This window comes from Ursus americanus, chromosome 19 (genome assembly GCF_024610735.1).
Source record: "Ursus americanus isolate L20-20 chromosome 19, mUrsAme1.1.p, whole genome shotgun sequence".
Lineage (NCBI taxonomy): Eukaryota > Metazoa > Chordata > Mammalia > Carnivora > Ursidae > Ursus > Ursus americanus.
The window spans coordinates 48,152,733-48,174,193 of NC_142145.1; the positions used below are offsets into that span (position 1 = coordinate 48,152,733).

The 21,461-nt window shown below is 33.3% G+C and overlaps 1 protein-coding gene across 1 annotated transcript in view; it reads right to left on the reverse strand.

The window, feature by feature from the left end:
* THOC1 (THO complex subunit 1) overlaps positions 1–21,461 on the reverse strand; it is a 52,909-nt gene that overhangs the window by 25,551 nt on the left and 5,897 nt on the right. Inside the window, exons 5-11 of the mRNA XM_045781959.2 lie at positions 20,003–20,121; positions 19,508–19,556; positions 19,042–19,137; positions 12,116–12,198; positions 9,891–9,964; positions 5,582–5,690; positions 3,624–3,755 (exon numbers count right to left, since the gene is read on the reverse strand). Coding sequence (XP_045637915.1) covers positions 3,624–3,755; positions 5,582–5,690; positions 9,891–9,964; positions 12,116–12,198; positions 19,042–19,137; positions 19,508–19,556; positions 20,003–20,121 — 662 coding nt within the window. The remainder of the gene's footprint in view (positions 1–3,623; positions 3,756–5,581; positions 5,691–9,890; positions 9,965–12,115; positions 12,199–19,041; positions 19,138–19,507; positions 19,557–20,002; positions 20,122–21,461) is intronic.

The window sequence follows — 21,461 nt, forward strand, 5'->3', positions numbered from 1 at the left end:
TGCTATTCTTGAATTATTTTACTATTCTAACAAGAAAACTGTATTGTAAGAACTTAGTGTTTGCAATCATACCCAAGACAGCATAAAAAAGTGGCCCTTGAAAATCGCAATACGACTTTGTTTCTAGAAGAAATACCCCTCTTTGAGAAATAAGGTACGATAACTTACAAAGACACCTATTTGTAGAACCCATGCCTACCTGTGGTTACCCTATAACTGGCCTGTCTATAACTACAAAGGTTGTAGCATCCTTTCCATGCACTGTATCCTGATGCTCCCTATGGAAAAGTATGATCACATTCATGTAAGCAAAACACAATGTTTCTGGGAAATAACATTCTCATCATATGTGTGAGTATATCAAATGGATTCAAAACATTGTGTAGAGTATTATGGAGATGTGGAAGGCTTCTTTCAGTGGAACAGTAAAGCTTATAAAATGGTGCATACTTTTCATGTTACAGGTAATGTGCTACACATACTTTCACTCGGATACTGAGTAGTAAACACTGGAAATGCACTGTAAAAATATGAAGAACGTACAAGAATACAGATCTAAATTTAAGATAAAATTGTTGCTTAAGAGGCAGTAAAGAAGAAAACTAAAGATACAAAACATTACATGCTTCACATTCTCTTTGTTACAATTCTCTGTGCCTTTTCTCTTTTCCATATTATAAAGTATGAAGCTTCTCAACGCTTTAACTCCTCATGGTATAAGTAATGGAATTCCAGAGCTTAACCCTGGAAAGCTCATGGTCTCCTAACTGCTGGCGAAAGAAAGCTCACAAAGAATCAATAAAGAAACTACTCAGAGTGCCAGTTCTGAGAAAGTGGTGTATGGAAACCAGTACAAAAGCACAGATTTTTATACTCCATATATGGAGATCTCTGAAAGTGTGTATTCTTGTTTTCTATTATTAAAATGTCCTTGGAAATGTTATTTATACAAAGAACTTTAAGAACATCCAGGGTTTTGAAACAGCTGTCATGTGTTGAAAAATGTAATCGGTAATTCCTAAAAGTATACAGAACTTTTACTGGTTTTATTTTGGAAGTTTTTTTGCCCCAACATTATTTAAATAGACATCTAAGCTTTCTGAAGTGTGTCTTTAGGAAGGTTCTTTGTTAAAGCTAGAAGAGCTTTGGGATTTTCTTCCCCTCTTCTAAATAGGGTAAAATAAAAATTTTGAATTCTTTATTCAACTGAAGAGTTTTTATATGTTTCAATTAATAAATATGGCCAGATTTTTAAAAATCCATTCTGATAATGTCTTAAATCTGTTTACATTTGCTATTATTGATATATTTGGATTTATTTCTATCTTTTTGTTTTTCCTCCCTTCCTGCCATCAGTTGGGTTTACAAAATAGTCTATATTTCTTCCTGTGCCCCTTTTAGCTCTTTGCTGTTCAAGAGCTACAAGTTGTTTTCTTTTGGTGGTACCCTTTTAATATATATGATGAAGTCTAAAGTTATTCAGTATTTCTTTCCTCCTCCAGATGATTATAAGGATTGAAGTATATGCTTAAATTGCTCACTAAACATCTGTTTTTCCTTGCCATGTTATTATTGTCATCTAGTTTAAATTCCACAATAGTTTTTAAAAATCAGTTTTTATGACATTTTTGTTTTTAATCAATAAATTAACTGTTTTTCCATTTTCGTGATCTCCACTACTTTCTGTATTCCACTCCTTTCTTACAGGTTCAATTTCCTTCTTCCTGGAGAATATCCTTTGGTAGTTTTTCAAAAAGAGGGTCTTAGAGTGGTATGTTTTCCTAGTCAATAAAAATGTCTATTTTGGCCACAGTCTTGAGCATTTAGTTGGGTATGAAATTCTAGATTGATAGCCCCCCCCACCTTAGTACTATAATACTTCACCACTGTCTTCTGTCCTTTCTAGTATATTTGTCTTCCCCCACCCCCCCCTGCTTTGGTGGCTTTTAAGGTTTTCTTTTTATCCCTGGAATTATAGCATGATGTACTGAAGTATGGATTTAACTTTCTTTATCCTGCTGGTAGTTGTAGCATATTTTTAATCTGAGAACTTGATATTACCTTCAATTCTTCTCAATATAGTTTTCCACCATTCCCTCTATTTTGTTCTTTAAAAATCCTATTGGATATTTGCTGGAATTTCTCAGTCGACCATGCATTACCCTTAACTGCTCCTTCAGGTTAACAAACAACCCCCACCCCCACCTCTGTTTCTGGGTGTTCTGGGTGAACTTCTTATCATTATCTTCCAGTCACTAATTCTCTTTTCATCTATGTCCAATCTATGGTTTAATTCTGTATGTTCTGCTTTGGTTTCGATGATCACATTTTTTATTTCTAAGTCTCTCAATTAGTTGTCATATTCACCCATTCTATTTCATTTCTGCCTGTTTCAGTTTCACAATTTTTTATTCATTCTCAATGGATGCTATATCATCAATTATCTCTTTGATTATCTAAAACATGTATTTTAAAGTTTTTAACATCATGGTCAAGCCGTGTATCTGGAATAAATACATGTATATCCCAATAGTTGATTTGGTTAGTGATCTGTCATAGTATTAAATTTCTTTATGAATTCTGGAATTGCAATGTATCAGAGTTTTGAATCAGAAGCTTTTGCTTTGTTTACTTCTCCTTCTTTCTCCCTGTGTACATCCTTTCTTGTCAGTAGTTTTGCATTTGCTTCTACCAGGGTGCCTGGAGTCAAGTTTGGAAAAAGTCTTATGATGAATTTCTGGAGCCAACTATTTCATTAGTATATTGAGGATATCACATATCCAGTCCAGAGGAAGCTGACACAAAGCTGAGTCTTTGTTATCCTTAGACCCAGGGCTTCCTATGAATCCACGGCCCTGGACAGAAGACTGGTAACATTTTTCCTTAGCTTCTTTTCAAAAGTGGGTAAAGTTCCACCCCAGTTGCTGGCTTCAAGCAGTGAATCTGGCTCTGGTCCCTGGTCGCACATGAAATACACCTGCTGTCTATCACTTGCAGCCAAACTCCTGGGTGCCACCACCTGCTTGGGATGGGTTCAGCAGGCCTGAGACTTCAGTTTCCCTTACTACTTGGCGTTTCTGGTCCATTAAGATATTTTTCTTGTTCTGGAAGGCCAACTTTGTCTTTTGGTTTTCTCCTTTTATATATTACCTGTCATTTCTATGTGTTTGGAGTAAAGGGAGTAAGTCAAAACATACACTTAGTGTGCCATCTTGACTGGAAAATTTACACAATCCCTTAGCATTGTATCTGCACAAAATGTATTGATTACTGTATAAATAAAATTATCAGGAAATGTTTAAAACCCTTATCTGTACCTGAATGACAAACTAATTACAAAATATTGTTTCCATAAATACAAATTAAATCTTAACTTTAGGTTCAAAATATATACACTCGAAAGTAATTAAACTGAAAAATAAGCCTACAAAACAGACAATGCAGAACTTCTTTTACCTCTGAAATCAGTCTTGTGCAAGGAATTCACACGACTCTCAAACTAGTATTCATCAGCTTTAACCAAAAATAAACATTTCTATGAAACTTAACCTAAAAGAATATCAGCTAAATAGAAAAAAAAAGACCACTATTTATTATGCTTAGTAAAAAAGAAAAATTCATACCTTTTCACTTGTTAAAAATTTTGCAAAATATACATGTTCTCCTCCTGTTTTTAATTCTTCCATCTTTTTCCTGGAGGCCTGAGTATCATCTAATTTGTAACTTTTAAAAACAGCTAGAACTTCTTCAGAATACTGCAAAGTACAAATACCAATTAGTTTTATCTGGCATTGTTGCCCAATAACTCTTTTAGTGCTTTTCTATATCAAAATACCTAGAGTTTACTCATAGTTAACCACGTATGCACATTGTAAAGCACATTAAACAAGAAAAACTATGATGGCAAAATTCGATTAAAACTACTTGGTATGAAGAGTTCATGGTATTGTCAAAGTAGGAATAAACTCTACTCCTGAAGAAATGTAATTTCTTATGTAGTTTGTGTAAGGGGCAAACAGAGAAAGTAATGCTTTGAAAGTATACAGAAATTTACCAGTGAAATTAGATGTTTAACCAGCTGTGGAAAATGCTCAAGCATTTCCTGTGCTAAACGCTGTGACCAAATAAAACAATGATGTCAAATCCTATCCAGTTGGGGAACAATTCTGAACGCTTTCTCACTCACCACTTAATCTGAACACATACCACGTTACTTTTAAGAGTTACCTATTTACCGTGGATTATGACTATAACCAAAAAGAACAACTGATATTTAAGTAGCCAAGTAAAAGAAATACAGAGAATTCTTACAAAACAAGGACTACTCATATTTTTTCTGACAGTAAGTATGTTAGGCCTGTTAACTTTTTTTTTTAAGATTTTATTTTTAAGTAATCTCTACACCCCAAGTGGGATTTGAGCCCTGAGATCAAGAGTAGCACGCTCTACTGACCGAGTCTGCAAGGTGCCCACAGGCTTGTTAACCTCAAAAATAAAACTACTGGGGTGACTGGGTGGTACTGTTGGTTAGTGTCTTGCTCTTGGTTTCAGCTCAGGTCACAATCTCAGGGTTGTGAGATCGAGCCCCATGTCAGGCTCTGCGCTCAGCATGGAGTCTGCTTGAGATTCTTTCTTCTTCTCCCTCTGCCTCTCCCACTTGTGTTCTCTCTCTCTCTCTAAAGTAAATAAACCTCTTAAAATAAAATTAAACTGCCAGTTATTTCACCAGCAAAAAAATGGGTTTATTTGGGAATAGGTGAGAATTGCAATCTGGGAAAAGCAAGCTGCAGGTCTGGGAGAACAAAGATGAGTGCTCTTTTATAGAGGAAAGGTGGAGTTAGGAGGGGCTGTTATAAGCTAAAAGTCCACTGGAGTAAACTGGGAGTTCCAAGTACAGTGGCTTCTCATTGGCTGAGCTGTGACTGCCTCTCATTGGCTGAGCTGTTGCTGAGAGAGGAAGAAATCTTCCTTCCTTCCGTTGGGATAGTAAAGTACTTTGGCAAGGTCCACCTCTTCCAGTTGGCTCTGCAAATGACAACTAGTGCTGAATGTGAGAGTCCACCTGGCGGGTTTCCTGATTCCATTTTAAATGAGGTTTCCTTCTATTAATTTTCACAGGCTAAATGGCTCATATGGTCTCAGTCACACTACTCAAGTCTGCCATTACAGCATACAAACAGCTACAAGTATTAGCATGGCTGTGTGCCAATATAACTCTGTTTATGAAAACAGGAAGAAGCCTGGATTTGGCCCATGGCCATTAGTTTGCAACCCTTGTTCTAACAGGATACTTGAAATAATTTTGTGCAAAGACAACATATTCAATAAAAATTCATCAACTCATGGTGACAGTACTATGTGAAAACAAACAAAAAATCCAAGGCTGTAATTATGAACTTTAAGATGGCTAAGTTATTTATGAACTACTCCACAAAATCAGTGGTTAACATTATGAAATAGGCATAAAAATGTAAGAGGTAAAATTATGTAATTAAAAAGTATGCTGGAAAAGAGTCAAGTTTTGCCTCTGCTATTAACTGTAAAATACTGAGTTTTGGATAGTCTGTGATTGGCAACTCACCTTAAGAAAAGTTTTCCATGAAATCTTCTCATAGCATTGTACAGGGTTCCTGAAGTAATCCTGAAGTGACCAGAATTTTCGATACAGGTTGTAATCAATTGGAATGGAGCTAATAAAATAAAGGTTAAATAAATCACTTAAGTTCTTTTAGAAATTTCTAAGCACTCTTAACTTTTCTTAGGTCATACACCCCTTTAAGAAGCTGACAAAGTCTATAGCTCCTTTCCCCAGAGAAGTGCACATTTATACTTATACAAACTTTTATAAACAATTTCAAGGGATTCATAACCTATGCCAAAAGCTATAGCATGAGACAAATGTGTAAAATATGTATCAACTCAGTATTATAAAAAGCCTTTTCTTTAGTGTCTTTATTACAGAATTACTAATTCAACTTGCAATTTCACTGTTACAAATCTGCAGTGTCAATACATTAATTTTTAAATTTACCAAAATCATTATACTATGTTTTAATTTTAAAAGTTAAACATTTCAGACTTTTTTACCCAAGAGATTTTTGCTTTTAACAAAATCTTCTATATCATTCAAACAGCCATTATCAAAAATGGCTTAGGTATTGACTATTTCATATCCTCAAATATTCACAAAAATTTTCAACATCACCTCTGTTAAAATTAATTTTATTTGTAAACACAATTGGGTACTACCTTCTATTCTTTCTAAAGAAATCTTAATAAACTGAATCTATGGATTACAGTTAGCATTTTTTCTAGGCATCACAGCCGTACAAGTGTTCCAAGGAAGACTGTAATTGCATGTGGGAAACAGGAAGGGGGTTTAGTGATCCACACAACACTATGATATTAAGAGTCTTACCTTCTCCATTCTGGTCAATAATAGAAAGTAAGTAATCTTCCACTCTTCATCTTTGAAATGATATATTTAAAATTACTTTTTTAATGACTAGGGAGTATCAGGGGCCATATCATAATGCATTTTAAAGGATTATAGTAAAGTAAAATGAGTATAATTTTTGTCATGTACTTTTAAAGTTTTTTTTGGGGGGAAAGTAATGTTTAAAAGACTAAAAAAAATGCCTTACTTTATATATATATAAAGGAAGGTGAGAGTAGGAAAGTAAAAAATAATTTGCTAGTGTAAAAATCAGTTTTCTACAAAAATGTCTGAAAAGGCATTAGTTAAGAATGAAAAAGGGAAAAGTAGTTTTATAACACTTGGAAACACATTTGATGAAGATTCTCACCATATAACTCTAATTCACTTATGGTTAAGATTACAAACTATAAGTTGGTATCATAAAATACCTGTTTAAAGAATTTTATTAAATTTATGTTAATTGGCACATCAATTTAAAAAACCCACATACATCTACACACATAGTAACAGATCACTTATCTTACAGTCACACTTCTGACAACTCTTAACTGTCTGGAACAAAGCTGTGAACTTGGCAATAATTGAAAAAGCCCTTGGTCTGCAAGGAAATAGCAGTCACAGAGTGCATGCACTTTATTTTACAAAAGAAGCCTGAAATTATGCTGAGGTACTTACCCAGATTACAATCACTTTGGATTATGTATAAAGGTAAATAATTAAGCAAGCTAGCTTATTTTGATAAAAGAAAACTAACTTTGCTAGAGCAATTATTAGTATTTGAAACATGTGGATCTTGCTTCAAATCAATAATGAAGAATACTGACAACTTTTATTGACCAAAATCCAGCACCTGCCAAAAGTTTTAAGAACCAGCAGTATTTCAAAGAATCTAATGGGCATGTTAACTTTCACTCTTTCTACACTCTTTCCTAGTAACAACTCTGAAAATAAGAAAACAATGATCTGAACATCAATTGACAAACTATTTTCTGTAATTGAATCAATTTCATTGATTCATAACAATAAGATTATAAGTCTGGGATTTCTACAGATCAAGTTAAAAAAAAAAAGAAAAAAAAAAGCTACACACACCACAAAACCCAAAGCCACAAAAGGAACATTTTCCAAAATGTGCAAGTAAATTGGAAAAAGAACAAGCCACATATAAAATGATTTACACCCATGAAATAATATAACTGATATTTGTGTAGTTCTATACACTTAATAATGTTTTTGAAACAATACTGCTTTTGAAAATTTTATATAGTTTTATATATAGTTATATGCACACACACAATGCTACTCAGTTACCACATATATGAATATAATAAACACCTCTTGAAATGTAGTACAATGAAAGTTTGCCTGTTAAGAAATGGGACACTACTTCTAATCAGAGAATGAGAATTATGAAACCATTACATGTTCCATTACTCTTTCAGTTGCCACAAAACTCACAATTTAATGCTTGATACTAAACAATCTAAAGTGTTAATTACCATCTTCTACCTGTAAAAGCATCTGCTCTCTCTCCTTTTTAGTTGGCCTAGTATTTATCTGAGGTGCCTCACAGAAGAAATTCTGAAGTAGTATTAATATATGACTACTAGGAAACTTATAGTTGAGGCACTAACATTTTTAAAAAATCCTCTCCTCTGAAAGTTCCAATCCATGCTGTGCCTCCATGGCTTTTCCTTCATGTCTAAACATCTTGAAAGAGTTGTCTACACTCAATGTCACCACTTCTTTAACCTCCTTTAAAGTTCTGACCCACTGCAATTTGCCTTCTAACTTCACCATTTCACAGATACATTTGGATTCTGTACTTATCCAAACAAAGCAAATGTGACTACTTTTTGTATATGCAAACCATAACAAATTAAGTAAGAGTTATTGTCTATTTTAACCAAGATGTTCTGCAACTTGACATATTTAAATGTTGAATTAGTGATTTTATAGAACATTACACTGGAATTTTTTTTAATACAAAATTTTTTACAGGTGTATTTCAGCCAAATCTGAAATGGGCTTCATACTGTAGACACATAGGTAATGTGTTCTTTGTGAATTATGGTGCCTAAGACAATCTGGTGATACAGCTGGTCACAAAGTAATTTCCCAAATAATCTCTTCCTCCATTCAAAAAATAGTGAAGGGGACTGAAAGGTAAAACTCGCAGTTTTAAAATAAGTAAGTCACTCGAATGTAAAGTATAGCATACGGAATACAGTCAACAATCCAACAATATCATAATCTCATGGTTGACAGACAGTAGCTAGACTTATCCTGGTGATCACATCCTAATGTATATAAATGTTGAATCACTGTGTTGTATGCCTGAAACTAATGTAACATTGTATGTCAACTTCATTTCAATAAAAAAAGGACACATACAAAAAAGAAAATATAATGATTGTGACGGACTGAGAGGCAGCTGAGTGCCGAATCCTGTTTAAGTGATTTTTCTGCAATTGGGACTACCTTGTAAACAATCAATGGGGCTGACATATCTATAAAGGCTTTGGCAGAGTCTAACTAGACAAAACTGCACTGGGCAGAATTAACACTGTTCTAGCGCTTTGCATATATCACTATATATAACATCAACAACTATGGTAACAAAAAGGATAACTACGTTGTACCTTAACAGACCATGTTCGAGCAGCATCTCATTTAATAATCTCAACAAGCAGGTAGGTGGCATTACTACATTTTAAAGATACTGAAACTGAGTTGCAGTGAAGTTAGGTACTTGCTTAAGGTTACACAACTAGGACTGGAATTCAGCCCGGAGCCACACTACTCTCAATGCTTCTTTGGAGATACGTGTTTGAATCTGAAATCTGGGATGCCACAAATACGTCTCCCTGTGCAGATATTGGAAACTCTTCTTGATCCTCCAGAAATTCAATTGCAACTGATGATAACTTTTGTCACCTCAGACACCTGGAAGTGAAAATCTTCCTTCATATCTCCCTTTTTCTCTTCCTCATCGCTTCTAATCAGCATTAAGAAGGAATTATTTGGCAAGGAAGCATAGAGTTAGCAGACAAAAAGGAAACGAGATGGGAGTGGAAAGGGGAGAAGACAGAAAGAAGGTTATTTATTCCTCCAACTTCATTAAAAAGTCAGCTCATTATCCACAGGCACTAGGTCCACCAAGTTAAATGGAAGGAAAAAGGGGAGGAGTGCCTAGGTTGCCTATCCAAATGTTAGGAATACGCATAAAGTAGGCCATGTAACTAATGAACTCTCTGCATGTGATTTAGAAACCAACTAACAGAGCCTATTAGTGATTCAGGATTTATAATTTGAAGTAATATCCATAAAAAATACAAATAAATCTGTAAGCATGATTTGCTTCCTCTTTGTGTATATCCTGACACTAGTACTTGTAAGTCATTAAGGTATTAGTTTTGTAAATCACGAAACCTGAACTTCTAAAACTCACCAAGTTGTTGGAGCTTCATCATCTCCCATTTCACCTTCTTCTACATCCATTCCTTCTTCTCTATCCTCAGTGTGCTAAATTTAAAAAAATGTACAGTCTGTCACAAAGCAGTTGTCAGGCAGAAGACATGCTGGAATAACATCATTCTCACACTGCTAGACAAACACTGTTAGAGAAATCTAGTTGCACTTCTGTCTAGACCTACAGTTAATCTTTAAGACAATGGCAATTCTATGTGACAGGGATCTGAAAACTCAAGGCAGTACGACAATGATATAAGATAGTCATGAAGATACAGTAGAAAGTTTTAAATCAATATTTCCCCAAACATGGTTTGTAGATTCCCTATGGGATTAAAGGCCTATGGCAAAATACATTTTAGAAATATATACAATGACCTTTCAGAGAATTGAGATCATTAGTATATTAAGAACTCCAAGAATTGCAGTAAATAACTCAAAGTATACTTAAGTAGTTTTGTCCCCAACTTTAATTTGACCATAGAAATTCTCCCCAACCCCACAGAGAACTCTTATTATTGGGGAACACTTTAGGATATGCTGAGTGTCTAGCTCTATAGTGAGAAATTCAAAATAACAAATTTACATGAAATAGTCCAAGAAGTACCAAAAGATATATAAAAGTGAAAGACAAAATTTTTAAAAATCTTAAGTAAAGTCAACATCATCTCCAAATTGGTAATAATTACATTTTAAGGAACAAATTATGTAAGATAATCTAATTTACAGTTAGATATTAGTTATACCTAATTAATAATTTTTAAAACTTCGTACTTGTTCCTAAATGAAGAACAAGTGCTGAATGTCCAGAAATTTGCCAACTCCGGACTGTCTTCTGGATAGATCATAAATAATCTTTAAAAATAAAGTTGATTATACCTGATGTCCTTTTAAAAATCAGTGGGCAAATATGGATTATTTAACAAATGGTTCTGAGATGCTGGCTCACTATTTGAAAAAAATAAAATTATAACTCAACCTATTCCATATACCGATATTCATGCTGGCTTAAAGATGTAAAAGAAAAAATAAATCATAAAAGCATCAAAAGAAAACAAAAGAGTTTATATATTCTTCTGGAGTGGAAGCCTTTAGCATGACACAAGACCAGAAACACCTAAACAAAAGACCAACAAGCATTAATATTATATCCAAATTTAAAAGTTCAACACAGCAAAGGCACCATAAATAAAGTTATAAGAAAAACTATAAACTGAGAAAAAAATGAACAAAATGGTAGCCAATGAATTAATATTCAATATGAGCTTCCACATATTAGTAAGAAAAAAACATTTCAAAAGTAAAATGGGCAAATGTTATGAATAGGTAATTCTCTTCCTCACTGCTTCTAATTGGCACAGAAGAAAAAATTCCAACAAATAGTAGGTCCCTCAACTTCACTAAAAACCAAGGAAATGTAAGTTAAAACAAAGATTTACTTTTCAAGTATGTATCAATTAAGCAAAGATTTTTAAAAATTGGTAATTCCCAGGCTTGCTGTGAGGCTGTGGGAAAATGGGCAGGCATTCTCCAAGTGCCACTGGTGATGATATAAATGGGTACAACCTTTTTGAGAAGTAACTGGTCATCAGCTATTAAAATCTGATATATGCATACATTTTGACACAATAATTTCATTTACTGGAATTTACCCTAAGGAAACACCTGCATAATTTAGCAATGATACATACAATACTACTCATTGTAATGCTGTTAACCATTTTTCACTATTAGAAATTATCTAAATGCCCACTGACAGGATTATGATAAATATCCACTTAGAAGACTTAACACGAACCATTAAAACACTAAGATCTAAATGTACTGATGCAGAAATGCATCCATTTTATACTGTTAAAAGGAAGAAAGTGAATTTCACGACAGTATGTACTGTATGACCTCATTTTTGGAATAAAACTACACACACAACAAGTCCTGTAAAGACAGACAGACCATGATAAGAGTGGTTATCTTTGGGGCCTTGGATTATGGGGTAGTTGTACTTTCTATTTTAAATATTTCTATTTTGTTTGCATTTTCTAACACAGAATACACATTATTTCTATAAATTAGAAATAAAGGTTTTTAAAATTTTGGGTGACTCAGAAGACCCATTCACAGGAGTTATCTTAGTAACACACTTATAAATATGGTTAGATATTTATAAGTTTTTATTTATAAGGTTAGATTTCTTATTAGCCTCACCTTCTGACCCAGGGTGCTTTCCTGCTCATTGGTATTGAAAACAGTGACATTTTCCAAATTAAATTGACTCTGCAAGTTAAGACCTATGAAAGAGAAGAAGAAAAAAAAGATTGTCAAAGCAATTCCACTAAGCAATTAAACTTAAGACTGTAACTTTATTGTCATATAACCACAAAGCATATAAAATGATGAATCCATAATTAAACAAAAGATCATCAGAAATAACACACTTGATTTTCAAACCCTTTCTAAAATTCATTCTTTAAGGTGTCTTTAAAGTATCCAGAATTCTACATACATTGTAACAAATAAAGTTGTCCTTGTTATTAACAGTCTAGAACAATTTTACAGAGTGCAATACATAGTAATTTATAATTTTGTTGAAGCACCAATAAAAATTGTATTAATCAAAAAGTGAGAGTGTATAACAATATATACAGTAAATATACTTTAGTTAATGAGAGCTTTCTCACTGTCAAAGAATAAATGAGCAGGAATACTGGAGCCGGATTAAACTCAGAAGTATCAGTATAATCTCATGGTTCTTGTTGGTCATCTAAAAATACATACATAGGCAGATACAGAAGTAAATATAGATGTATATGCATACATGGGTTAGTATACATACATCTGTTTCCTAGCTGTGTCCACCAAAAGAACCCAGAAGTAGTGATACTCCACTAGTCATTAGCAGATCTTAAATAAAAGGAATTTATTTATTTCTTAATAAAAGGAATCAGGCTCTTTGGAGAGGTGGGGGATTCCAGGGGTGGGGTAAACAAAAGATGAGCCCAGGCTATCTTCTCATACCAGGAAAACATGAAAGAGCTCCCAATGGGCAAAACTAGAACAATCTGAGTGAGAAACTAAGTCATTATACTATGGGATTGCAACCCAGAGAATAAAATATCTACAAATTCCGACTGAAACAGATGATTGAATTAATAAGTAAATAAGGGAGAGGAGACAACTTTTGCTTATGAAGAATCCCAAGTAATACATGTAGAAGGCATAGGAGAAATAGAAGAAATAGAAAATCACCACCAGAGCAACCTAAAAATTATTGCTGTAGGCAAAATTCACTGATGAATACTAGAATTAGTGGCCAAAGGTCTAAGGAGAAAGAGTATTTGCAGAGCCTCAAAGTATTTCCTTTCAAATATTAATTAAAAACATAAAAATAGTAACTTAGCAATAGAAAAATATGGTGATCAAGGATAACACCACCAGTAACAAGACATACCAACATCATGTTGAAATGATGCACCAAGAAAGGCACATCACCTCTGCAGTCTTCCCCCAAATCCATAACCTCAATTATGAAAAAAATCAGACAAACTTAAACTGAAGGGCATTCTGCAAAATACCAGGTCAGTACTCTTCAAAAGTGTCAAAGTCATGAAAAAAAAAGCAAAGACTGAAACTGGGGAGAGTAAAGCAATGTCCTGGATTGAATCCTTGAAAAGAAAAAAGAGAAACAGTAATAAAACTGGTAAAATCCAAATAAAGTCTATAGTTAACAGTGCTGTACCACCACTGTTGATTTCTTAGTTTTGGGAACTGCACCATGATCATGTAAGAGGCTAACATTAGGTGAGGGTTATTCAGGTACTCATGCTATTATCTTTGCAACTCTTCTTTAAGTCTAAAGTTATTTCAGAGCAAAAAGTTAAAGTGAAAAAAACTATGCTAGATCAAGTCATTAAGCTAGTGAATGAATCTGGTTCCCCATTTAGCACTGACTACTTAAAACATGTTTGTCTACTCCCTATTTATTATTCAATATAGCACATGCCATAATTACATCAAAAACTTCTGTCATACTTCACCGTGACATGCTAAAATTACATGCTGAACTGGCTTTTTGAAGGTGTTGGGATATACCCTAGTGAATGTCAAGCATCTACAAATGTTTAAAAAAGATACTATTAGAAAATATCCCAAAATGCCAACCTAGCTTACATTAGGGTGGTAGGATTAATTATAAACAGCTTTTTTCCTTCATTTTCCAAATTTTCTGAAATAGGTTGTGTTATTTTTATAATTTAGAAATTAAATTTAAAAACATCATTTATTAAAAGATATATAATGTTTAAAGCTACTTTAGCAATATATTATTAGTTTTTCAACCAGTCGATGAGAGAAGGGAAAAAAATGGTTTCTTTATGTCTTGCCAATTTAGTAATGCTGTACACTGAAAGTGAGGTCTAAGATGTTCTTTAAAAAAATGATAAGTTCTACAAATAAAGGGGATTAAAAGTGTACTTATCTTGATGAGCACTGAGTAATAGAATTCCTGAATCATTTTATCATACACTTGAAACTAACGAAACACTGTATGTTAATTATACTTCAATTAAAAAAAGAAAAACAGAAAAGGGAAAAAAAGCTATAAATAACATACATTTGAAATTTTAGATAATATACACAAATTCCCAGGGGAAAAAAGTTACCAAAACTGTCTTGAGAAAAAATGAAAAGTCTTAGTTCCAAATCTGTTACATAAATCAAATCCATAGCCACGAAACTTTACTGTGGCTGTTTCACGTGTAAATTCTACCAAACATTCAAGAAAGAAATAATATACAATTACTCCAACTCTTCCAGAAAAGAAGAAAAATGTGAAAACTTTCAATCCATTTTATGAAAGTAGTTTAATTTGGTACAAAAATCTAACAAGATCATTATAGGGAAGGAAATTTATAGGCCACTCTCCTTCCTGAACTAAATTCACATATTCTTAAAAAAAATTAACATTCCAAATCCAGCTACATTTTATAAGGAGGCCCTATCACAACCAAATTTGGATAATGCAATGTAAAAAAAAAAAAGGATGACAGCGGAGGCTGGAGATAACCAGGAAGGACAAAAAAAAAAAAAAAAAAAGCTGGGAATTGGAACCTTGTTCTTATGTCTTTTATAACTTCCAGAAAAGAAACCACAAATTAGTACTTAGGACGGGGCACACTTCGTTTCACAAAACACAGCCTTCACTTATCACAGATTTAAATGGCAACTGGGTGTTTGGCACTGTGCACAGAGAACACATAAGTAAACAACACAAACACACTGAAAATGCCAGATGGTGTTAAATGCTAAGAAGAGATTTGAAATCAGGTGGTGATAATGGGCGACTGCGGTAGCAGGTTTAGATTAGATGCTGAAAGAGAAGATCCCTAAGGAAGTAAAATTGAGACTAACAGCAAAAGTCAGTAGTGTGATAATAAAGAATAAAAAGGTTTACAGAAGGAATAGTGTCAATACCCTAAGGTTCTTCTGACCCTAGTATTTTCAAGGCATAAAGAAGGTGAGATGTCAATTCAATGGGGAAAGAATAGTTTTTTCAACTAATGATGCCTGGACAACTGCGTATTAAGACACAAAAGAATGAAACTAGACTCCCACCTCACACAAAAATTAACTCAAAAAGGACCACAGAGCTAAATCTCTTAAAAGAAAACATAGAATAAATCTTTGTGACCTTAGGTTAGGCAATGATTTCTTAGATATGACACCAAGAGCATACGCAACAAAGGAAGAGATAGATATATCAAACTTCCTCAAAATATAAAACTTTTGTGCTGCAAACAATACTATCAATAAAGTGAAAGGAAATCCACAGAATGGGAGAAAATATTTGCAAATAACATATCTGATAAGCGTCTACTATCTATAATAAAAAGACAACTCATGAAACTAATTAATAAAAAGACAACCCAATTTTAAAAATGGACAAATAAACAGCCATGTCTTTAAGGAAGACATACAAATGACCAGTAAGCAAATGAAAAGATGCTTAACATCTCTAGTCATCAGGAAAATGCCAATCAAAAACCACAAGATACCACTTTATACCTACTAAGATGGCTATAATAAAAAAAACAAGACAATAGTAAGTGTTAACAAGTATGTGGAGAAATTGGAACCCATATGCATTGATGGCAGGACTGTAAAATGGTGCAGCCTCTTTGCAAAACAGTATGGTAGTTCCTCAAGAATTTAAATACAGTTACCATATGACCTAGCAATTTCACTCTAGGTATATGCCAAAGAGAAATGAAAATATGTGTCCAAATAAAATCTTATAAAGTTCACAGCAGCATTATTCATAATAGGCAAAAAGCAGAAACCAGCCAAATGTCCATCAACTGAATGGATAAACAAAATGTGGCATATCCATATTGAGAATATTAAAAAAAATTAAATACTGACACAGGCTATAACACAGATAAATCTTGAAAATGTTATGCTAAGTTAAAAAAGCCAGTCCATAAAAGACCACATATTTCATTATTCCATTTTTTAAAATGTCCAGAATCTAAAGAGAACAAGTGGATTAATGGTTGTTTAGGGCCTGAGGAGAAGGTAAGAATGGATGATGAGTGGGGAATGACAGGTACTGGGTACAGGGTAGGAAAATTTTCAAAAATTAGACTGCAGTCATTGTTGCACAACCCTGTCAATATGCTAAAAAATAATGAATTGCACACTTTAAATGGTGAATTGTATGATATGTGGATTCACATGTTGAAAGCTTTTAAAAAATTTAAAAAGATGAGTTTCCAGTAACAAAAGGCCAAATTAGCTAATTAATTCAGGTTAACCCCATGAAAGACAACTAAAAACTTGGATAAATTACATCAATTCCATAAAAACTTACAGGGTATAAACCATGTTCACAGCTCTGTTCAAGGCAATGAAGTAAAAAAAATTTTTTTTTAAAAGAGTAAAGAGCTGACAAGAAAGTAAGGGATATGTGGCAAACATCCAGAAGGAAAGTTAGAAAAGCAATGCATGCATCATCAATACTTAAAGCCACTTCTGTCTTGAGTATATCTGCCAGATAGAAGAATCAGTTGTAAAATTGAGTTACCCTTTTCGTAGCTTCCTGAAACTAGAATTATACAAATCTGGACCCAAAAAAGGTGGGGAATCTAATAAATCCCACCCGAACCATCTCTAAGGCTGGGAACCTGCAGGGCTATAACTCTCAGGTTAAAATAAACCAAACTATAGTTCAGTGCCAAGTCTTATCAATGTTCGAAGGAATCACAGGCCTTAAACTGGGCTGTATGAAGGTAACCCTAGACTGGTGATAGCCTCTTTCTAAAGGTGCCTGGCAGGAGCAATGAAAACTCTATCTGGAGAAAAGTATCTATCCCAGGCCTCAAAACTAATCCCTCAATATTTTCACATATATAACACCCAATACTAACTAGATACAATAACAGATCAGTCATCCTGAGGAACAGTAGAAACAAACTCACAAAGACTTTAGGTACTGGAATGATCAGATACATAACAATGCTTATCCTGGTTAAAAACCTAAAGAACAAGTTTGAAAATATGAGCAGGGAATAAGAAACTACGAAGTGACATAGCACACTTAAAAAGACCTTCAGCAAGTGAAAAATTAAATAAAATACAATGAAAACAACAAAACTAAAATTAAAAACTTATTTAGCAGCTGATCATTCATAGCTTAAGAAAGAGATAGTGAACTGGAAAACTGTTCTGAAGAAATTATTCAGAATGTGACAACTAGAGATAAATAGATGAAAATAAAGAAAGAATAAGAGACAGAGGACACAGGGACAAGGTATAATAACGTTAACTGGAGTTCTAGAAAGAAAAGAGAGAGGCATACACAATATTTAACGAAATAATGGCTAAAATTTTTACAAACTGGATGAAAGACACTAACCCACAGATTTAAGATTTCCACAAATCTCAAACATGATAAAGAAATCCACAGTAAGATACATTATAGAACTGAAAAAAACAAACCAAAAACCCAAAACAAAGAAAAAAAATCTTAAGAGCAATGAGAGAAAAAAAAATCTAGATTATCTTCGAAGAGCTTAGACTGCTATTTGTGTTGTCTAGAGAACAATGGAAGACAGAAGGCACAGTAATGATTATCTCACACATGATGAAATCCTGTATCTAGTGCCAACCTAGAATCTTTTACCTATTGAAATCATTCTTCAAGAACAAAGATTTTCAGACAAAATATAAACCTACACTAAAGAAAAGTCTAAGAGGGAAATTTTTCACTACTAGAAGCTCAGAAATACAAGCAGTAAATACCTTAGTAATCTAAATTAATCTTGATCACATTAAATAAGTAGGAAAAAAAACCCCACAGATCTAGCATGACAAAAAAGAAAACACACAGAAACCATTGCCAACATATACTATGGGTCTCACTACATGTAGGCACTGTTGTAAGCTATTCATGTATCTTAATTCATTTAATCCTCACAACAACATATGAAGTAGGTGGTATATTAGCCTGATATGAAGGAAAGAGGTATTAAAAATCTGGCAAATGTGAACAGAATGGAGAGCTCTGGAGAACTGGTTATATTCCATTTCTGGAGTTCGACGGTGGTTACACAAGGATTTGATTCAGAATAATTACAGTATATGCTTATTTTATGCACTTTTCTATATGAATGTTATCTTTCATAATAAAAAATGGTAAAAGAAATGAAAGAAAATAAATGTGCCTAAACAGTAGTGATGGTGAGGGAGAAAATGGAAGCAGAAAAATAGGCATACCTTATATAATGAAAGACAGACATGACAGTTCATATCTACATATGTGTGATTCAATTACACATTTTTATTATTAATAAGCTTGGAACTTAAAGAATCAACTGTCAAATTACCATGCTGTACATCTAAAACTAATATATGTCAACTATACTTCAAAAAAAAAAAATCAATGACTTTAAGGGTTACCTGTATTATACATTAGCAACAGTATAACTCTTCAACAATAATAGAAAATAAAGTGACAATTTTCTATGCTTTCAACTTCATAGAACCGTTTTCCTTGTTATCATCACAGCAGCTTCTAATCCATTAAAAACTGAAAAAGATTTTCCTTCAAAGCATTTATTTAATGTATAAAAGCTTACCTGATTTCTCAGATAAAGGGAAAAGCCTGGCCAAAAAGAGTTGAATTCGTCCACAGAAGACGGTATTCTGGGATTTTGATAATCTTCTAAGGAGATCTAACAATATATGGAGATGAAAGTTATAGGAAATCATTCTATGTTTATTATAACTACATGCAAATTTGTTAGTCTGTCAAGAGTATTTTCCTAAAGCAATTCTCAGAATTGGAGTAGAAACTATTGTTTCAAAAAAGTATTTAATTTAGCATGAGAAAGACAAACTTTACTGAATTTCTTTTAAAGTTTACACCCACAACAGGAACAGTTTAATTTAAAGTGAATGATCAGTTTTAATAAATCAGTCTGTTATTTAAAAACCAAGATACTTACCTATTTTTAAAATTTTATCACTTGTGTTTAGTTCAACCACCTGTTTTTCTAGCCACACTTGTTTTAAAAAACAATCATTTACAACTGAATTACTTACCATTGCACATACGTAGTAAATAATTTTTCCCAGCAGAATAGAATGTGTTCTGAAATTAAGACGGAAATTATTACTACTGTTCAGAAGTTGTTGCACTCTTCAATAAATCACAGCAAGTAAGATACTGAAGAACAGTGATATGCACTGAGTCTACTATGCCACCTTCACTTTTTTCCCCACAAATAGCATTTTCAATTAAATATATTTTCACGTGTATAACAAAACATGACACTAAATAACTGTTTTAAACATGTGAAAGTATGCATTTTCAAATTGTTACTACTCAAATTCTGCACTTCAACTTCTTCTACACCATGACTCTTACTTGGCCCCCTTAAGACAGCAGTATAATTCCCTCAGAAGGACAAACTTTTTGGCAGTCAGCAATACTAACATATAAGCAAAAAAAAAAAAAAAAAAAAACAAAACACGATCTTCTGAACTCTGGATCTATAGAAACATAATATTAGCAGAAATATAAACTAAAGCACTTACTGATTTCCAAGTAGCAACATTTTTTTCCACAAAAGTGAATATTGTGTCACATTGATCCAAAGGAAGACAATCCAAAACATCTCCCAACAACACAAAAGGTGTAGATGCGGTACAAATACCTTCAAGTGGAGCACAAGCCAATTTAAAAGTTTAAAAAAAGACTGTACAGTAAAATAGCCCATGCAAAATAATTCTGAAGAATATCTTAACAGTATACTTAGTCACCGCTAACAAATTTTTCAGAGACAAGAAATGGAAGCAACCTAAAAGTCCCCAAATGGGACGTACTTAAGTAATTTTTGGTATGTGCACTCAATAATAATGATGATGATAATTCTTGATAACACTTCTAGAGCATTTACTATATGTCAGGCACACTAAGTGCTTTACGTAGACTAACACATTTAATCCTTATAACCCTATGAGGTAGACGATACTACCTCCAGTTTATAGAATGGGAAAACTGAGACACAGAGAAGTTAAATAACTTGCCCAAGGCCATAGAGCCAGTAAGTGGTAGAGCTGGGATACGAACCCAGGCAGTCTGGCTCCACAGTCTGTTTTCTTCACCACTAAGCTATTCAAAAGAATATAATGCAGCCAATTAAAAACGATGGTTATGACGACTATAATAACTTGGAAAATGCTTATGATATAATGTTAAGTGAAAAAGGCAGGATTCAAAACTGTACGTATATTATGGTTACAACAATAAAAGTTTTTAAAAAGACTAGAGAAACTAAAAGCATATACCAAAATGAATGGTAGTTTTTTAAAGTAGAGGAATTATGAGTAGTATTTTCCCTTTTGCTCATTTCCAAATGTTCCATAATGTTGCTAAATATCTTTGTGATTTACCTTCAAAAAAGATAATAAAAAAGTTTGGTATTGATTTCAACTATTAAACATTTAAAATAAAAGCATTGTTTCAGGGGAAAGAATGGTATAGTAAAAAGTTGTTTATTTCAAAATTCAATGTTATTTAACTAAAGCAATAAATCAAAACATTTTTTAAAGAAAAGGTCATTTGGACTAGCTAAACATACTTTCATCTCCCTGCTCATTCTTCCTTCTATTTTAAGGTAACACTAACACTTCGTTAAGTGTTTAAGAAAAGTAGCCTTTTAAGCATTATATGCAAAGAAAATATCTTGGGGCACTGTAAGCCCAAAACACTGCAGTTAAAAAAAAGGAAGCATTATATCCAGCTCTACTCTGCACTGGTATGATCACATCTGGAATGTGATGTGAGGGAAATTGCCAAGAACCAGCGGGTAGCATAAGGAAGCAGATTTCAACTCAATACAAGGGAAACCTGACAAGACTATCTAATAGAAATCAAAATAGTAACCCCATCAAAAGGCACAGATGTTGGATGACTACTTGCTAGGGACATTAGAGAGGGGAGCAGGATAACTAAAGATGAGACTGGACTAGACAACTACTGAAGTCCCTCACG